General features: G+C 38.5%; 2 protein-coding genes across 5 annotated transcripts in view; both read left to right on the top strand.

Annotated features, from left to right (window-relative positions):
* The window catches only part of LOC311036532 (M1-specific T cell receptor beta chain-like), a 100,576-nt gene that overhangs the window by 9,954 nt on the left and 73,048 nt on the right, over positions 1-17,574 (top strand). The window contains exons 3-7 of one of the 4 annotated variants that reach the window (XM_084045268.1): positions 11,198-11,257; positions 12,442-12,804; positions 12,916-12,951; positions 13,168-13,274; positions 13,593-14,310. In XM_084045268.1, coding sequence (XP_083901394.1) covers positions 11,198-11,257; positions 12,442-12,804; positions 12,916-12,951; positions 13,168-13,274; positions 13,593-13,619 — 593 coding nt within the window. In that variant the 3' untranslated portion in view covers positions 13,620-14,310. Of the gene's footprint in view, positions 1-10,154; positions 10,457-10,825; positions 10,892-11,197; positions 11,258-12,441; positions 12,805-12,915; positions 12,952-13,167; positions 13,275-13,592; positions 14,311-17,574 lie in introns of those variants that run through there. The other 3 variants (XM_084045269.1, XM_084045267.1, XM_084045270.1) reach the window with 3 other exon arrangements.
* Positions 1-17,574, top strand: part of LOC311036531 (immunoglobulin lambda-1 light chain-like) — a 96,092-nt gene that overhangs the window by 6,250 nt on the left and 72,268 nt on the right. The window contains exon 4 of the mRNA XM_084045266.1: positions 10,082-10,142. Coding sequence (XP_083901392.1) covers positions 10,082-10,142 — 61 coding nt within the window. The remainder of the gene's footprint in view (positions 1-10,081; positions 10,143-17,574) is intronic.

Raw genomic sequence — 17,574 nt, 5'->3', positions numbered from 1 at the left:
GCCATCATACTTCTTTGCACAACTTTTAACACTGTTCTAGTTTCAGGTAATATATTATTACTTTATTTTATTATTCATTTGAATATTTACATTTTCTTCCTTGTGTACAATTTGGCTTTACACAATGTTTTCATTTGAGCAGTATATGCTCTTAAAAAAGGGTGGAAGCAATATTTACAGTAACATTAGAGCAGACCCTGATGTTAGAAAGGAGAGTGTGGAGGACAGGAGTCCCGAGTTGGTGTTGGTCAGACCGCACTCTTGCATCGCACAGTAACATTCACTCCTGTGCTTTGAATGTGATCAATTTAGTAGAAGACGTATGTCATTACACTTTTAATTCCTCTCCACCAGGTGCCTCTCTGAGTGACCAGGTTTACCAGACACCATCTGAAATGCTCCTTTCCAACAACCAAGGAGAGAATGCCAAGATGAACTGTTCACACAGTATTAAGGACTACAATCGAATCTACTGGTACAAGCAGTCAAATAATGGACAAATACAACTCTTGGGATACATGATCGCAGGCAGTGGCTACCCAGAGACAGGGAAGGGGGTCAAGATGGATGGAAGTGCAAATGAGAAACAAATCAGTACATTGACAATTGAAGAGATCAGTTCAAACAGCACTGCAGTGTATTTCTGTGCTGCTAGTCTCCACAGTGTCACATATTGCCACTTTTCAATACAAAAACCTGCCCTCACGCATTTTTTATATCTTTGTATTACAACACCTGCATTAAACCATTCTAATCACTATCATCCCTCCATCTCATTCTGTGCCAAAACACAGCTGACACACATTAGAACAGGGAGGTTCCTTCTGTACAGCATGTATCTATCTACTGGTTATAAGCACCAGCTACAATTTTAGTTTTATGTTGCCCTTTTTAAAGGGATTAACATGATTACTTTTCATTACCTTCTTATATAAGGTACTTGAACTTGCCAAGATGTACAATGCACAGGGCACCCTGTCACGTGTGCTGCTCCTCTTGACCCTCTGGCCATGTTCTCCAGCCCTTGGACATTTATTTCCCCTCTCTTTGCTTGAGGTCTCTTACCTCACCTCAGTGCTACCCGCACCTGTCTCCACTCACTCATCAGCCCTGCACTTCTCTTCCCCAGCTACCCGTTGTCACTTCCCTCATCAGCCTGCATCTATAAACTGTAGTGTATGTCTCCACCAGTTTATAAAATTCCTGTTGTCGTTAGTACTCGTTCGATTAGGGTTTATGCCTAATGTAAAGTGGATGATGTACCTATTTAAGATTTGCCTGCCCAGTTTTGGGCATAATCTTTGTTAGTTGTCTGCATTTATGTCCTGCTGCTCACCACTCATCTGACACACCTGCACAAAACAAACAAACAAACAAGAAAAATGTTTTTGGAATAGTGACATTTGAACAATTGATTTTCTATCGCTCATTGGTATATGTCACATCACTGTGTGTGTCAATTCATCTCATCAGAGTGTGTGCCCTGATACTAGTTTGTAATGCTAAAGTTCTCCCACTTAGAAGTAGAAGACTATGTGGAGGGGGGCGGGGGTGGGTTGATGTCACCTCAGGTGCCTCCACTGGAAGCCCGGGTTAAGGGGACCAAGGGAATCAAATAGCACACCTCTAACTTTGAACAGTATTAATAATTAGTCCCAAATCACTCACACCATGAAATGTTACCAAATTAAACATTGTGAACCTTCCCCACTGAAGTTCTTGTAAGATCTTTTGTAAAATACTTAGACCTAGACTTTATAAGAAATGTTGTCAGTGCATCCAATAAGAACTCACATAACCTAGATCAGCTGAATTTGTTTAAATACAGTATGGTCAACAGGTAGAGGTGTTGCAGGTTTTGGTTGTTTGAAGGATACACAGTTCATCAAGTGCCTCTGTACTATTAACAAAAGACTCTTCCATTCCCAATTGTGACTGGGGGTTATGAGTGAATGATATGCCCCCAGTTCACCTAGAATTTGGAGGTCTGAGTCTGACATATAGCATATTTACATGTTTTTGATGCCAAAATATGTTCCTTGCTTATCACATGATTACTCTTTCTACATCACTTCCTTTACCGCTTCAGGCTCATCAAGAGCCTCACTCCAATTCATTCTCAATTCAGACTCAACAGCACCAACGTGCAACATGAACAGAGCTTTCATTCAAATTATCCTCCCTCTCTTTTGGATCAATGGTACGTTCAGTAATAAAACATTTTTTTCTTCAACACTACTACTTCATTTTACGTTAACGTTAATTTTAAGTTAACTGAATGTTTCTGTTTTGAAGGTGGGTTACATGTCTCAATACAATTTAATGCTAAGGTGTCAGTAACAGACTGACAGTCAAAGGACAAAGACGAATAACAACACCTTGACTTCCAGCCCTATTTGAGCAATGATCTATATATAACATTTACATTTTCTGTTCACCTCTCTACAGGAGCATCACTCAGCAGAGAAAAAACAGTTCTTCAGACTCCAGCTGATTTGATGGTTGAACGGAACCGTCATGTTAATCTGACCTGCAGCCACAACATCCAAAGCTACAACACTATTCTCTGGTATCAGCGCTCCCTGGGGGACACTGCCCTGAAGCTGATAGGATATAGCTACACATCCTTTCCAAACACTGAAGAGCAGTATAAAAATCATTTCAATGTGAGTGGGAATGGTGAGAAGGAGGCCTACCTGCACATTCTCAAACTGAGGCACCCTGAAGACAGCGGGCAATATTTCTGTGCTGCATTCATAGCACAATGATTAAAAAGTCCCAAACTCCTCGACAAAAACCCTTGTCTGATCCTTCACACCTGTATCAGACCACATGAACTGTCTACTGACTACAGTCAATACAAGAGCAGGGGAAAATTACGTGACAGCCAGCAAGAGAGAGATACAGGTTTCATGACAGAAAGACAGCGAGACAGAGACGGAGACGCTTAAGAGTAGCTGCTACAGTACCTTGGTGGCAACTAACGGGGATCCAAGTAGAGAATAAAAAGAAAAGAAAATAATGCAGGTTCCATTCAGAGAAATAGACTGAGAGGAAATAGACAAAATATAAAAGACAGATGCATGGCATTATTGGTCACTGAAAATACAGAGGAACACAGAGACTGGCAATTCCATCTGACACAAAGCCAGAGAGCTAAGGTCACAGACAAAATGACAAGACTGAAAGAAAGACAGACAGACAATGCATTGATACTCTTTTGCACCTCAATGTCTAATCTCATGTATATACTGTATGTACTTACAGTATAAAAAGTAAAAGTACTCGTTATGCATAAATGTCCCATTTCACAAGTTTTCAATATTAAAAGCAGAGGCATGCATCTTTATTGTCTCTGCCAGGCCAGACGGCCGAAGGCAGGAGACTATGTTTTCACTCCTGTCCGTCCGTCCGTCCGTCCGTCCGTCCGTGTCCATCCGTTTCTCTGTGAACAGATTATCTCGGGCACCGTTGGACCGGTCGGCATGAAACCTTGCATGTCTATATGCAAGTCATCTCTATAGTCATCTCTATAGTCATGCACTATAGACCAATTATTTGTTTACCAACATTGAGACTGGATGCACAGGTGATTGTGTCATGCAATCAATTCTCAACCTGTTGTTTCGGGGTGTGCTCACCCCAACCCCCTTGTGTGTGTTGGCTAGTGAGGCGCGCCCTAGCGAGACCTGACAGAATGGGTTTCATTTGCAACCAGTATGACGCCGTCATGCACTATAGTCATCTATATAGTCATCTCTATAGTGATCTACTATGGTCATTTCTATAGTTATATCCTATAGTTATCTCTATAGTCATCTCTATAGTCATGTACTAGTCATCTCTATAGCCATGTACTATAATCATGTACTATAGTCATCTCTATAGTCATGTACTATAGTCATCTCTATAGTCATGTACTATAGTCATCTACTATAGTCATCTCTAGAATAGTCAGAGAAGATAGATAGCTTTGATTTTTCTTTATTTACGGTTAGCTTTATCTCCTTGCTCTCCCTGTCCCCCACTCCTTGTTCTTTTCTTTTCTTCTTTCTGAAAACAACAAAAACAACGATGGACTTCGCCCAAAATAATGTCACCCACTTTCTTTGTTGTGATAACAAAGTTCATTCTGATTCTGATTCTTACATACGCTTTGACAGTGAGACACACAGATGAGCGGGGAGACCACCTCACAATTCTATCTGAATATACAGACGTACATACAGAACAGGCAGACAGAGAGACATCCAGGTTAAGTCATTAGTAACTGATGTTCTATCGCATCCTGGACTGGTCCTTGAGTGAGTTTACTAGTTGCTGTTCCTTCTACATCACTTCCACTTCCTCCCACAGCCCCAGGCAGCTCAGCAGAGACTACAGTTGACACTTCACATTCAACAACACTGACTGACACCATGAATCCACCACATCTCATCGCATTCATCATCACTCTGTGCTGGATAAAAGGTATCATTCATGTATAAAAATACTTCCTACTGTACCTTTTTTGAGTGTGATAACCCATAACACACTTTTCTTTCATCCAGCCAATCATTGTGTCGTACGTTGTATTTATCTTCAAACTAATATTTCTGTTTGGTGCAAAACTCTGGTGGTTACAGTAAAGGCTTGACAGACATACAGTACAGTATGTATTTTGAACTGATTCACTTGTTCAAAGGATTATTTGCCGAAGCATGAAATGAACTAGCCCTAAGCTTAGGGTTAAGATATTATCCAATTTACATAAAATTATTCCACTCTGAAAGATATTTACTGTAGTTGAATCATACTCTCTCTTTATCTCGACAGATGTGTCACTCAGTAAAGAAGTTCATCAGGCACCATCTGACTGGCTGGAGAAACTGAATAGTTCCACCAACTTGTCCTGTAGCCACAGCATCCCAAGCTATGACACCATTCTCTGGTATCAGCGCTCAGTGGGAGACACTGCCCTCAAGCTTATTGCATATGTCTATTACAAAACTCCAAGTGTTGAGACACCTTTTAAAAGCCACTTCAATGTCAGTGGAGATGGTGAGAAGGAAGCATATCTTCATGTCCTAAAACTGAGGCGACCTGAAGACGTTGGAGAGTATTTCTGTGCTGCTAGAATACACAGTGATAGAGAGAGCTGCACTCTAATACAAAAACCTCTGGCTGATACAGCTGAACTCAACACGACAACATTAGACCACAATATTATCATGGTTTTGTAACCATACAATCTACTGTACCAGCGCAATCATTGATGGTTTAATAGTGTGACTGTGTCTATAATAAATCATTAGAAACGATATCCTTGTACCTTACTTTTCAAAAACATCAATAGTCACCAGCTTTAGAATCAGGGACAAAGAGGACAGGAGAGGAGAGGAGATAGGTGACAGTGACAGGGGGCTTGATAAGCCTACTCCAGACAATGGCAATATGAACGGGAAAATGTCACTTTTGAGGTGAATTATCAAGGAAAGACAGCAAGGTAAGCCTATGTAAGACAAGTAGGCCCATACTGTATATAAGCAATACAGAGTAGTACCCAACCTAGGATGCTACCATTTGCTGCACTACTTTGCAATGCCAGGAATATGATTGGGTGGCGCAGGGATAAAGTAGCTGTCAAAGCAAAGCAAAGCAAAGTTTGTTGTTTACCCAGGGTGTCGGACTAAGTACGAAACTTGTTTCCAGCCGGACCCTGCATGGAAGCCTTGCTCAAGGGCTATTCAGCGGTGATTCATGTGATGAATTGGGGAATCGAACTAGGGACCTTCCGGTATCAAGGCCGCCCCTCTAACCACTAGGCCACCGCTGCCACGATCCACAATGGAGTCTAGGCGTTCAAATCCACTGTGGTGCATTTGACTTTCCGAGCATCTTCATGTTTGAGGTACAGTATATGAACACAATTGGCCGTGTTCAGGGAGGAGCTATAGATGCCAAAAAAGAAAACAGTCATCATTATATCAAAAGTCCCTAAATGTCCAATCATAATTACTAACGAAAATGTAATGCGTGATTACATCAGCAGGTACTAACCTAAGTCAACCAATATTATGATGACAAGCACCTGTCAGTAGTTCATATTTAATTATAGGTGCCTCCAGTGACGTCATTCACATTAGATAATTTGATCTCTGTGAATATGAGGTTCTTTCAGTTGCGGATAGCCAGTAAGAATCTTGAAAATGCATCAGTCGAATGAATGTCATCCTTCTTTTCATTAAATTGTTACATTTGTCTATTATTTTCATGTCTTTTCACCCTACTTCACAGATTTCTCCTGCTGCAAGGACATTCAACAGATACCTAACACCAGCATCAAGGGGGTGCATCAGTCACTCTGCACTGTGAACAAGATGATGATCAGTTCTACTGTATGCATTGGTACAGACAAAGAGACAAGAAACTTCAGCTGCTCGCACCAAAAGAAGCGTCAAGCATACAGTATAGTGCAGAATCTAAATCCTGTTCAGACCTCTGGTGAAAACCGCCCTGATGTCGGGGCCAAACATTTGGCACTGTAGTACTTTGGCGCAATTAAACCACAGTGACTCAGAAAGCCTTCACAGTTCAAAAACAACCCCAGCATGCAGATGCAGGAAAATAAAAAAGGGTGCATGATACTGAAGTGAATGTTGGACAACCTATGGGGATAAAGTGATGGGATATTTTTGGCCATGCAGCGATGACATAATTCTCAATTAAAAAAAAGACTTGCAGAACACCTATAGTAAAGCTAAAATAATTTTAGCTTTTCTTATTTGGGTCGTGTTTTCTTCACCACCAAAACCTGATAAGAAAAGGATGGAAAATAGTCTCCACCATAGGCACAAGTCACTATCCCTTCATCTTCTAAGTGATTGTGCCCAGATCAGAAAAATTGTATTGTAAACATTTTTTTATCTGATATTAATGTACACTGACCTCTACAGGGTACATTTGGGATTACACAAAGATGGTAGTATATCAATTGTGTATTATCTTGAATTTAAAACTAATGTGCCAGTTACATCATCATATTATTTAATTGTGGTGTGCTCAGAGGTATAAAGGTCTAATAAATCTTTGATGTCTTTGCTCAGAATATGTTGGGACAACTTATTGTGATTCAGCTCTATAACAAAATTGCACTGAATTTCCACAAGTGGTAATATCGGCTATTGCGTTTTTTGTTTAAATATAGGGTAGTGTTTCCCAAACATTCTGGAGTACTGTTGCCCCAAATAATTTGAAAAAACACCCCTTAGCGTGGTTAATTTAGTTAATACATTTAACTAATATTATTTAAATGTCTGCATGTCATGAATCCAATCGTATTATTTAATCATATCAACAATAATAACAACCATTGTTTTATAGACTTTTGTAGATTTGACCAATGTGACACTTATTTCTGAGCCTTGAGCCCCTAACCCTAACGTTTTTTAAGTCTGGGAGAGATAGTGTAACCAGATTACTCTCTAAAGTTGAGTTTGTTTCTGTGTTTATTCTTGATGTGTGTCAGCCTTACCATTTATTACAGATTTTATTTTATAATATTCATGTTTGAATGTCAAGCTGAAAAGGCCTTCCATGATGATGAAGGCTGCAGATACAAGCAGCATCTTATGGAGAAGCTTTCAAAAGGGTCAACAAGTTGGAAATATGTTAAATAAAAACACTACATTTACATTGTTTGAACTAATATGCGCATCAATAGGCCTAATACATCAGAATGTTGTTAGAATTCTGGTGCATTCTGGTGCAGAATTCTGCATCTGCACCCAGTCACTGTATACTAAGTGCAAGGTAAACCCTACTAAAAACTTGTAATGCAATTTCAATATTGATCAATTTGACATGCAAATAATCAGATATCGGCCAACATTTTCCTCCCATGGTACACGGAAATAGTTAATGAAACTCTCAACAAAATAAAGAACAGGATGGATGATGGATTGCAGGTGAACCCAAATGCAGTATTTTATATTTTATATATCAAAAGAATCTCATAATAAATCTGAATTCAATCTCAAAAGTCCTTCAAAAGGAAGTAATATAATAGAGCAACTAAACTAAATGTGCATCATCTCTTCAATAACAAGGCAATCTATAGTAGAGGTGTGCATAGCTGGGCCATGTGGCTCTTGCCTTTTACAGTAGGTATGTTTCACCTCAAACCTGTTTTGCTGTTATAGCATCCTCTGGTGGACAAATAAATGGTAAATGGTGCATTTATTTACCTCCTTTATCCAAGGCCCTTACAATGATTGTCCATTACATTCACCCATTCACACACACATTCATACACCGATGGCGGAAGAAACCATGCAAGGCACCAACTGCTCATTGGGAGCAATTAGGGGTGCATTGTCTTGCTCAAGGACACTTCGACACTAACTCCCTCTGGGGGACCCCGGGATCAAACTGGTTCCCAAGCAGCCGCTCTACCTCCTGAGCCACTGCCGCCCCAAATGAAGACAACTTCAGCACAATGGTATTGCATTGCTTCATGGCGCAATTAATGAAGGAGATGCTACAGTATTAATGTCAGTGTTTTGTGTGAGGACAGCTTCAATTGGAGCAATCTAATTTGAAAATGAATTCCCAATAACACCAATAAGTGTTAGTAACACATTTGACAAAGACAGATGAAGATGAAAAGATGTCTTTTGAATAACTAATTTAGCTCCAAAGGGAACAACTTAGGAACAAGATCAACTGAGTATTAATTACTCAGTACTCAAGCTGGTGTCACTGTATAAGATTATAGAAGTTACACAATACCCAGATGGTTTATACTAGTACAATCAACCAATGTCCATTCTGTGTACATTCTGAAATGACAGCAATTATGAGGGGAAAAAAGGTATTTTCCAAACAATTTCTCTGTAAGACAGAGCAATTGCACTAGAGATTTGGACCTCTCCGATGCCTACTTCTTTATGTCTCGGCTGTTCTCAAGGTGTCATGATGTCATAAGACAAATGACAACTGGGAGGGATGTACACATGTGACCAACAGAGATGTCATTTCCACTGTGCACCTACAAGGAAACACACAAACAAAAAGCTTACATTTCCTCCCCTCCACACTCTCACTGCTTTTCTTGGAGCTCACAGAAATAGCACCAGCATGGAAGAAGTTCAAACTCTTTCAGCATCCCCCCTGGCTGTGCACCTGTTCTCAGGGGCAGATAGAGAGAGATGGGGGGTGAGATATGGATAAGTCATGTGGGGGTAGGCAAGAAGAGAGAACGAGAAAGAATCAAGGTTTTTGTGTAATGCTTTTTCACTGTGGGGACAGGGGGCCACGGTGATACAATCCTATAGAGCTGCCGTACAAAAACCTCCTCCCATTCACTTCTATTGTGTAGAGCACTGTACAGTACCTGATACCATTGTTACAGGGAAAAACATCAATATCCAAGATCACAAGGGACTCTAATGTATCTATGGGAATATAATAGTTTATAAGAGTTTAAAAAGTACAGCTGAGTGGAATAAAATAGACATTTTCCAGTTTATACATTCTCTATATGGCTGTTTTTACTCACTCCTACTTCACAAAAACACAACCACTGACATCATTGGAGCCAATCTAATGGACATCTAAACCTCCATGAAGAGTGTTTTGTCTGATAAAGGATTATGGAAAGTTTTGACTTTTCTGTAGAGGTTGCTATCAGTGTGACACTGGCAGCGAGGCCTACTTTGGAAATGGAACTAAACTCACTGTTTTGGGTAAGTCAGATCTCTTACAATTTACTGCACTGTCTGTAATAAATAGCTTACTGTATGAAATGGCAAAAACGTGTGGTTGAAAATTAGGTAGTTACTGTGGGTTCATGTAAAACCTGAAATATTTGACTGAACTGAGAACACTGTGACCTACACTGAACCTGCATATTTTGGCAATGGAACCAAACTAACAGTTTTAGGTAAATATAATAATCTCAATGTTTGTTTTTGCATATAATGTTAAAATATGCAGATGTAAGACATTGGTTTATGTAAGTGTTGTGTCAACCCAAAAAGTTATTTAGGTGCAGTTTTTATAGTTGTAGTTTTAGTCTGCTCACTGACTTTCTGCTGCTGAGCTTTGTTACTGTGCCAATTACGAAGCCTATTTCGGCCAAGGCACAAAATTGACTGTTCTTGGTGAGTAAACTACGAGACTTTCAATTCATGATTCCAGCAACAATTGAGACAACATAATTGTAAGGCTGACAGATCAGTTATGGAGAGATTCACTTAATTTTTTCACCCAAATAGTATCAACAGGCTGTAGTTAGAGATTAGTAATGTGATGTGTAAAAAAAAAAGAGACCAGTACGCCTTTTACAACAATCTGAAATAAAAAAAAGAGGGCAATATGCCACAGCTTGAGGTAAATTTAAGTGCTGATGGTGTGCACTGTGCTGGTGGATTTGCTGAAGCTCACTTTGGTGGAGGAACCAAACTAACGGTCATAGGTGAGAAAATATATAGGTAATGTTCACTGAGTAGAATATTGTGAGACAATACTGTGAAATATACAGTCTGTGCCATGTCATAATAGGACATGTTCATCTCTAGGTGGCTTAAAATCTGTCCAAAGACTTTGTTGATATTTTATATATATTACAATGATGAGCCAAATACAGATTACTTAAAGAAAAATAATTATCACTATAGAACAGTCATGATAATAAACATGAATGTTTAAATGGTCGATTTAAATGAGGCTTGATATAACTACATTGACAGATGTGTACATTGGTATGGAAGGTTTTAGTATTTAAAGCACCACAATGTAAGAATAAAAGAGAGAGAGAGACCGTAAACAAAGGGTTTTTGTTAAGCTCTTAACACTCTGTGTTCATACACGGAGGCATACTTTGGAGCTGGAACTAAACTCACCGTTTTAGGTAAGAAAATCAATTCTCTATGAATAATATAACTGACTCATTGGCATAGGATGTGAGTGAGTGAAATACGCAAAATTTATAATTTATTACAGACGTTGTCATTTTGATTGTTGATGTGTTTGTAGTTTTCTCAAGGCGAATATCCACATGTTTTGTTTCATATGTCGAGTTGCCTTGATAAACATTAGCACCAATAAGCAGAAACATATACAGTATGTTCTTCAGCAGTAGAGCTGTGGTAATATGAAATTTGGCACAATGCCCAGATTATCACTCTCATAGCATGAGTTCTTATCAGTGCACAAGGCTCTGTGAGCTCCCAGTCTGAGGCTTACTTTGGGAATGGAACTAAACTTACGGTCTTAGGTAAGGTAACAAAACAACAATACTAAATGTAATGTTATGCAATGCAATTAATCTGTAATCTACAGTAGCTAAAAGTATTTGGTTTGATATATAACTAGAAAGAAATTGTTTTGTTGACCTCAAGGTCGATTATTGAGTATAGATCAGTAGATTAATAGCTTAGTCAAATAATGATTAAAACAGAATGAAAAACGGGATAAAATGGGGATAAAAAGAGAGAAAGATGTTGAACAAAATATGCCACGGAGTAAAAATAAACTAAACAAGCCAACTGTTTACAATTCAAGGTGACATACAATTTCAGTTTTTCTACAGCTGCTGCGTATAGGCTTTGAGATGTACTCTGAGAATATCATAAAAAGCAGCAAAAAGATGACAGGCTGTAAAGTTTCAGCACCTACAGTGTACCTCAGAGTTTTTCTATAGCCTTGTGTCAGTGTGAACAATTACGAACCTGCTTACTTTGGCAGTGGCACCAAACTAACTGTTCTAGGTAAGAAATTAAACACAGACATTCTCAAAATGTTCATTACATTTTTGCTATGAGAATTTTTCTGAATTTGAAATGTTTTTATATTGAGTAAATTATCGGTCCTATCGTTATATTCTTTTCCACACTGAGAAGTGTAAAGTAGCATTTTGAAATGTGAACACATCTACCTATTTAAAAGAACACAAATAACAATTGTAAATATGCATGATTGATAATATTGCTTATTTGTTAAACTAAGCAAGTAGGGAAATGTCAGGTACTTGAGTTATGTCATTCTGATAAAATAAAATAATGTATAATGTAAAATTATAACAATAATTAGGACACAACAGCTAAGCCAGTTAAAATGGCAAAAGGTTGTTGTGGTTATAGGACATTCTATGTTGATTCAATACCTAACAGTTTGAGAGGATTTATGCTTCAGTGGCTAGAAGCTTTTTTTGCATCCGAGTAAGTGATATGCATCTATTTTTGATAAGGAACTTAACAAACAGTTCTCTTAATTATTCTGAAGGTGAATACTATAACCTTTAATTTCCATGTTGATGACATGGTCCAGAAATTTAAATCTGGTGTTTCTTTCCTACATCTAAAATTAAGAATGTGTACTTTATGGTAGAACATTGTATACATTAGTCCTTCACATTGTGGCTTTAATTATATTACATTCCTTTTGTCTGTCCAATTCCAGAGCCTAGTGACATTGTCAAAATCACACCACCCACAGTCGAAATCCTTCCACCTTCTCCAAAGGAGTGTACAGACAAGAAGAAGAAGAAGAAGAAGACCCTTGTATGTGTGGCCACTGGTTTCTATCCAGACCATGTCACTGTGTCCTGGGAGGTTGGCGGGGACACTCAGGACACAGGAGTGGTGACTGATAATGCAGCCTTGCAGGATGAACGGACCAAACTGTACACCATCACCAGTCGATTGAAGGTCCCAGCTAAGGACTTTAACCAACCGGACAAGGCATTTGTCTGCATTGTCAGCTTCTTCAATGGGACGACTACCACCAATAGCACTGGCAGATTTGATGGAGTATTTAAAGGAGGTAGAGTAAAATAGATTCATCAATAACATTGCCTTTTTTGAGTTTGTAAAAAGGCAAAGCACTCACTTAAACTAATATAATCCTGTCTAATCATTTCTGTGCTTCTGTCAGGTGAAGGTACAGGTACAGGTACAGAACTCACAAAAGGTAAGAATTCTATTTGTATTGTCCAGTATAGAACACTGAAGCTGTCGCTGACGCTGTCAGGCTTATGGGGCATCATTCCCTTAGAGGCAATGCATGCTAAAATATACTCATGGCACACTAAAGCTGCTTCAGATAACATGTACCAAATGACCCAACAGTGGGTAGTTTGACTATTTGGAGGCAAATAACTCAGATGGATGTTTTACATTTCTACAGAAGATTATATGAGGATCACACAAACTGCCAAGATGTCCTACATCTTCTTCCTCGCCAAGAGCAGCTTTTATGGACTCTTCCTTATGGCTTTACTGTGGAGGATTCAAGTGAGTTCAAAATATGTTCCTTCAACATGAACCATGGTCCTTTAACATGCACATCTGTACAGTGTGTACTTACTGTTAATGGGTGATTTGTCTACTATATGTCCCCACACCAATGTCACCAAGATAAACTGCTCGACACTTAAAATAAAGTGATTTGAATTGTGATATATACTGTAGTAAGGAGGTAAAAGTATTAACAGAAAATGGTAAGTTAAGTGAACTAAAGCATGGGGATATACAATAGGTATTGTTTTTGGTAATAAACAGATTGTATTGTAAATGAAGTCATTAAACTTATCTTTTCTCTATATTACACAGAGCCAATCTAAGAAGCAGAACAACTGAATGCCGACCTGTCACCATGACAGCCAAGTTCAAGGGAACTCATTCTCTTTGACTTAATTTAACACTTTCAAAGCATACCACATATATTTTCTATATATCTATATTTTGCAGTGGTTTTGTAGATATTTTCTATGTGAAAGGAAACGGATCAAATAGTTGACCAATTCTGTATGAAAACAAAACAATGACATATTTTCCTCAACAAAAGGAGTGAATGTGTACAGTTACTCCAATAAAATAAAAATAATTATGATATTTTTTCTATGTGTGCAGTTAACAGATTTATCAGGACTGAAAGGTCTATTCAATTAGTATTTTATGAAATCCAAGAGATTTATTCACTAAATTTACGTTTTCTTTCTATTATACAGAGTCAATCTAAGAAGCAGAACAACTGAATTCTGAGCCCTCACCATGGCAAACAAGTTTAGGAGAGCATAACATAACATATTAACTTGCATTGGCTTGGCTTTGTAGACATTTTCTATGTGAAAGGATAAATACTAAATAGTCAACCAATTATGTATATACAAGAGGAACCATTTGACACTTTTTCTTTATCAGGAGTACGAGCTTGGGAATACATTAATGTACTCATTTTCATTTTATGATAATGTATCTTTGTCTGCAGTTGTTAGCACATGTATCATGACTGAAAAGTATTAATACTCAAATAAACGTTTTCAGAAAACCAAGTGATTTCTTCCTTTTGATCCGAGATACGTGACAGACGTGTCAGAGATCAGACATAATTATGCTTCTCAGGCTTGTGTATTAAATATGTGATCAGATTGAAAATTGCCTAGCCTTAATAATCCCCTCATGAGGACTGATAATGGTGCATCTTCAAAAAAATATTGCTGGATGTTTCATATTAACAGGACCATACAAAGCATATTTGAAAACAAACAGTTAATCTAAGTAAGGAACAACTGTGTACTTGAATCTGATATGTGAAGGCCAATGGGATTGTCAACTTTAATTAGGCCAACAGGCAACAAGCTGCAACTATTAAAACAAAACACAGCTCATGTTAACTAGTAGTTTTCCCCACAAATGTAGTTAAATATAGGGTTTATTGCTAGGCTAGGGTGCGACCATTATCTTCACATCAGTTCAAAGTTAGTTAACATTACAGTAAACAAATTTTCCCCACATGTGAAACAAAGTTTTCATAGCGTTATAAGTAAGATGAGATCAATCAATAAGTCAACTGATTTCATTCCATCAACAAGGGCCCATTCAGCACAAAGTTAGGGTAGCAGGGTGGGGTATTTTTAGCAGCATGCCTATCAGTCAAATGTATGAGAATTCAACTATTTCCTCCCCGCATATGAAACCCCACATATGAAGTTTCCATACACATTAGTCAGTAGAGCTCTGATCCTGCCAAAACATTTTATTTTGAGTCATATCTAGTTATTTTTACACCGATAAAAAAAAAAGAAAAATCGATGACTCTCAAAATTCCCTCTTGACATTTAATGGATAACAATTGGTCAATTATAAGAAACACATTCATTATTAACTTAAAGTTCCTTAAGTTATAAAATAACATTTTCCCCCCAGTTTTCCACTGCAGAAATGACAGTTCAAATTCATCTCATGTGAAGTAATCTGATCTCTATATTCTACTCTACTTTTAATATATATGTTGCTTATTTTATGCACATATATTATACATAAACAAGTGCAAGTACAACACCCCAGTAGTAGTAGTACAGGAAATCAATGTTCTGTTCATTGCAGAGATGAGGCTTGTGCATGTTTGTGGCAGATATGAAACTGCAGTTCTGTCTGCGGGGGAGTAGAGAACAGCACTAGAGGAGAGGATGTGGTCACAGCGTAGGCTGTAGTGTAGATCATGTTTAGTACCAAGAAATGGCAGATGTGAAACCTTCAACCTAACCACAACCCTATGCCTTGCTAGGAACACCTGCCTCTCTGCAACCACCATCTCTGCAGGTCTCTGTGCAAACATAAACTGAACATGAGAGCATGTACTCTTTTCTATGTCAACTGTATGCAGTATGAGCATGTGTGTGAGTACTTATTGTGTCATATCACCAGCTGTTACTTATAATCTAGTGCACAAATATGTGTTTTAGTCTAATGGGTGGAATGCAAGAACACAGATGCAAATGTGCATCTATTGAAATATTACATAGGCTGTTTGTTGGTTATTTGTAATCAAAACACCCTCCAGGACTGTGACTCTATGTCTTTTTAGATAGCCTGAGTTGAAAGTGGATAATGGACAGAGCTTGCCCCATTTCTTGCCCTGTGAGATCTAATGTACAGTACTGTATGTACTTTAGATAGGGACTAAAAAATATATAGATGTGTGCCCGTTTACTTTTATTGTCTTGTTCTTTTTATTTAATTACAATCCTATTTTTTATAAACTTTACTTGTAGATTTTTATTAAATGACATATACTGTACACACAACACCTACACAAAACACAGCCAAACCACCCCTCCGTCCCACTCCCCCCAAGGCTAGGCCCAACACAAACAGGAACGGAAAAAAAACAAATAAACACATACAATCCCATAATTATCTTGTGTATATTGTATTAATATTGTGGAACATGCCACACTAACATTTTGCTGATTGTACCTGTATGAATGAGTGACAAACCCTCTTGATTCCCTATTGTACTACACACATATCTAGGTATGCTACAGTATATTCAACCTAAAATAAGGGCAGATTATCACAACTTAGACACTCATGACATGGAAAATCATGGTGGCTTGGTATTTTCTTCATGAAAGTTTGCATAATGTAGGTGTTGCATGAGTTTCACAACCCTTTGGCCTTTGACGGCTGTAAAATTTCCATTGTGTGAGTATGTTTTACATTGGAGTCACCCCCCAAAAAACATCCTTATTTAATACATTTGGATAGATACAAGTGTTTACCCAACAACAGCTGTTGTAGTGTTTGCCTTGTAACCTCTTTATCTACTAATATGGAATGTGTGAAAAACTCTCTAATTTCTGTGGTGCATTAATGGCATGTGGTTTTTGTATAGGATCAGCACTGACATGTTATACTGTGGTGCTTGCTGCACAGTACCACACAGCAGGCTGTGCTAGAGTCATCTGAGCCGACTCCAGGATGAAGTTCAATGCATCTGGCCTGCTGGCATTGAAACCCTCCACACTGGGTGGGTCCACACTGCCTTTGCCAAGGGATGTGAATACCAGACTAAAGCCACCAGAGGTGGTCCAGCGATACCAGTACATGTAAGGATTGCTGGTTCCTGAAGAAGAGCAGTCAACTTTTAGGGACGAGCCAGGATGAACAACAAGGTCTGGAGGTGTTTGCTGAACTTGAATGTTGCCCTCAGTGCCTAGATGGAAGAAATATAGTAGAATTTAATCCTCTGAGTTTGTATAGAAATTATTATCGTTATATGTTTAAACAGCAGGCTAAAACTTACACTGAAGCAAAAACAGACCTAGAAGAAAGTGTACCCTCATGTTTGGTTCAAGACAACTGAGTGAAAGATCCAAATCTGCAGGTGCAGTAATGCTCAAAAAAGCTGTCACTCATACAGTACACATGCGCTCTGATGCTGTTCCTTCTGGACCACTGCCAGTAGGTAGTAGCACGACCTCTAATGGTAAAAAGTTAAATAACAGGTTGTGAAATATTTTTTAAGACATTTCTCATCAGACTGCGACATGGGAGATAAAATCAACATGCTGCAATTCTACTGTTAGGTCTCTTGATTAATGGTCACTGTGTTCTCACTTATTTGCTGACAAGATAAGGGGAGTCTTCTGTCAGGACGTCTGTCACTCCCTTTGCTATTAATACCCTGTGGCCATTTATCACAGCAAACGATCCATTGACTAACGTGCCGACACTAGATCTCGCTTGCTTACTTACAGCGATATCACGAATATAACCAACAAACGATCAGCGCCAGAGCCAGAGGACG

The sequence above is a fragment of the Gymnoscopelus microlampas genome (assembly GCF_963454915.1).
Source record: "Gymnoscopelus microlampas genome assembly, chromosome: 20".
NCBI classification, from domain to species: domain Eukaryota; kingdom Metazoa; phylum Chordata; class Actinopteri; order Myctophiformes; family Myctophidae; genus Gymnoscopelus; species Gymnoscopelus microlampas.
Note: the sequence above shows the minus strand (reverse complement) of the source record. Positions and strands in the feature narration are given on the sequence as shown.